Raw genomic sequence first — 2,690 nt, 5'->3', positions numbered from 1 at the left:
CACAGGGCACTGGCTCTGGTAGGACACAGGGCACTGGCTCTGGCAGAATCCCGGCAGGACAAGGGGCTGTGGCCACTCATGGCTGCAGCGTGCGAGGCTGGAGGGAGGCACAGACAGAGCAGAGAGTTATTTTCCTCCTCCTGCAGAGAAGTTCAGCCAGAGGTTGGGGAGACCTTTAATGAAGCAGCCAGTTCCCGCAGCCCCGGAGAGATGAGCACTCCGGCTCTCCAGTGGTGCTTCATCTCCTCCGGCTTTGCCGAGGATGGTGGGGACAGCCAGGAGCTCTGTCTGGCAGGTGGGGACAGCCAGGAGCTCTGTCTGGCAGCCTCAGTGGCTTCATCCCTCCTGCCTGTGCCAGCAGTGCTGGGATCCCGGGAGACCTCCTCCTCCTCCTCCTCCTCCGGGTGCTCTGCTGAGTTTCAGCAGTTGCAGCGTGTCCTTCACAAAAGAATCTCTACTTCCTGCTCTTTCTTCATCCCTTCCTCTTTTGGAGCCTCTGCCTCCTTCCCTGCAGCCACCTCTTCTTCTCCATCTCCTTTTCCGTCCCCGTCCTCTTGGACCATCCATCTTTTAGCATCACTTCCCACCCACGCCGGGGACCAGGTTCCCGTGTGGTGACAGGGGACCAGGCCCGTGTTTCTCCTCGGTGGAGCACCACGGGAGGGCTCGGGGGGGGGTAACGTGCTGCTCTGCCCCCCAGGCCAGCCCCAGGTGAGACCAGCCCTGCAGCCCCCCGGCCCCTGCACCCACCTCCTGCAGAACGGCGCCGGGCGGGGGCCGGACCCGGGCGGTGCCAACGGGGACGCGGGGAACGGGCTCTTCCGGCCCCTCCCCAGCGCGAAACCTCACCGAAAGCTGCAGCCGCACCACTCCATCAACAGCCAGAGCAGCAAGAAGAGCAAGGGCAGCTCCAAGTCGGCCTCTTCCCACATCCCCATTGAGGCGCAAGAAGGTACCAGCTCTCCCCGGGGGGTCCCCTTCCAGCTGTTTTCCAGCCCTGCATCCCTTGGGGTCTCTCGTGCAGCATCCTTTCAGCCCACCGGGACCCCTGGAGATGGGAACCAGCCAAGCTCCCCTCCTGGCAGCCTCTGTAGGGTGGGTGCTGAGTGGGGCCATCTCCTGTCCTCCAAAACTGGTCTCTCTTGAGGCCTGGGCACGTCCCTAGGTGTTGAGGGAGGACCCTGGGGTAGTGCCTGACCCTCAGACCAACTTCCCATCCCTTCCTTTAATTCCTGAGGGAGGATTTCCACCCTCACAGTGCTCCCCGGGCCTCCATCCATGCCGGGTGCTGCCTCACCCATCCGTGCCCGTCCCCTCACCCACTCTCCGGCCGTTCCTCCCCAGATTGCTGCGTCCACTGCATCCTCTCCTGCCTCTTCTGCGAGTTCCTGACCCTCTGCAACATCGTTCTGGACTGTGCCACCTGCGGCTCCTGCACCTCCGAGGACTCCTGCATCTGCTGCTGCTGCTGCAACTCGGGCGAGTGCGCGGACTGCGACCTGCCCTGCGACATGGACTGCGGCATCATCGACGCCTGCTGCGAGTCCGCCGACTGCCTGGAGATCTGCATGGAGTGCTGCGGCCTCTGCTTCTCCTCCTGAGGGGCTGCTTGGCGGGGGGACCCCCCCCCCCAGGCCCTCCCGCAGCGGGTGAGGGTCCCCGAGCCGCTGGGAAACGCTGAAGGACAGAGCCTGGTGAAGGAGGAGAGCACATTCCCCCCACTGCAAACCTCATCCCCGGAGCTGATGAGCCGGACCTGGATCCTGCCTGGGGAAGGGTGAATCCGTAGGGCCACGGGGACTCCAGGGGTGGTGACGTCCTGTCGTGCTCTACCTCCTCCCCATGCCGGACCACCACGGGAGCCTCCTGCCACCTGAGCCGAGAGCAGGAGCTCCCCTCCCACAGAGCCTCCAGGTGCCACCCCAGGTCCTGGCCTTGGGGACAGCCTGTCCTGCTGCCACCGCCCGGGGCTGCCCCAGGGCAGTGCTCCAGGTGCAGGGGGGGCTGCCATGGGGGTGGCACAGAGCATCCCCTTCCCCCCAGGACACCTCCAAGGCTGGTGCTGCACAGAGCCCTGCTCCCCACCGGGACCCCCAGCGCTGCTGGAGCCTCCAGCCAGGCACGGGGTCCCGTGCTGGGGACACCTCCTGCCAGCCCCCCCTCGGTGCTGAGACCGGCAGCCAAGTGCAATACAGGCAGCCCGTCCCCTTCTGGGAAGAAGCTTTTCCTGCACCAACCCCTGCAGTGGGATGGAAGCTGGGGCTGGGGAGACCCTGGAGCTGTGCCAGGCTGTTCCTGACCCCCCTCTGTCCTGGGGCTGGTGGGGCAGGGTGGTTTTGTTTGGTGCCCAATGACCCCCACCAGTTGTTGGCCCCATCCCACCGTCCTGGGGAGAGGGATGTTGGCTGGGAGGGGGTGGCAGGCACCCCGTTGAAGGGCTGGGGAGACAGGGAGGGAACTGTCACGGTATTTTATTTTTTTTGTCCTTTTCGTTTGTTACTGTAAATAAAGGTCTTTCTTCATTTCTGCCCAACAGTTGCCCCACCACGTGCTCTGCAGGGCACTCCCTGGGGACAGCTCTGTGTCCCCCGTCTCTGTGCCTGTGCCCCATCCTGCTCCCAGCTGCAGGAGAGCTTTGGGGACATGGGACAGGTCAGTGACAGCCCCAGGATGCTCCTGCTTTGGTCCTT

The 2,690-nt window shown here is 64.4% G+C and overlaps 1 protein-coding gene across 1 annotated transcript; it reads left to right on the top strand.

The window, feature by feature from the left end:
- Positions 1-210: 210 nt before the first annotated feature.
- Positions 211-2,459, top strand: MDFI (MyoD family inhibitor). Its single transcript, XM_027695048.1, has 3 exons — positions 211-295; positions 701-952; positions 1,345-2,459. Exons 1-3 carry the CDS (start codon positions 211-213, stop codon positions 1,599-1,601), a joined length of 594 nt encoding a protein of 197 aa, XP_027550849.1. The 3' UTR covers positions 1,602-2,459.
- Positions 2,460-2,690: the final 231 nt, after the last annotated feature.

Source organism: Neopelma chrysocephalum, unplaced genomic scaffold (assembly GCF_003984885.1).
Source record: "Neopelma chrysocephalum unplaced genomic scaffold, ASM398488v2 Primary Assembly neopelma1_100, whole genome shotgun sequence".
Classification (NCBI taxonomy): Eukaryota; Metazoa; Chordata; class Aves; order Passeriformes; family Pipridae; genus Neopelma; species Neopelma chrysocephalum.
The sequence above is the reverse complement of the archived record's forward strand: the minus strand, read 5'-3'. Positions and strand labels throughout refer to the sequence as shown.

What these genes read in the sequence shown, in the direction of transcription:
- MDFI (XM_027695048.1), top strand. Translation starts at nt 211, where the DNA reads ATGAGCACTCCGGCTCTCCAGTGGTGCTTCATCTCCTCCGGCTTTGCC. An exon ending in CCAGGAGCTCTGTCTGGCAG is followed by an intron (nt 296 to 700) that starts GTGGGGACAGCC and finishes TCTGCCCCCCAG; the next exon opens with GCCAGCCCCAGGTGAGACCA. An exon ending in CCCCATTGAGGCGCAAGAAG is followed by an intron (nt 953 to 1,344) that starts GTACCAGCTCTC and finishes GTTCCTCCCCAG; the next exon opens with ATTGCTGCGTCCACTGCATC.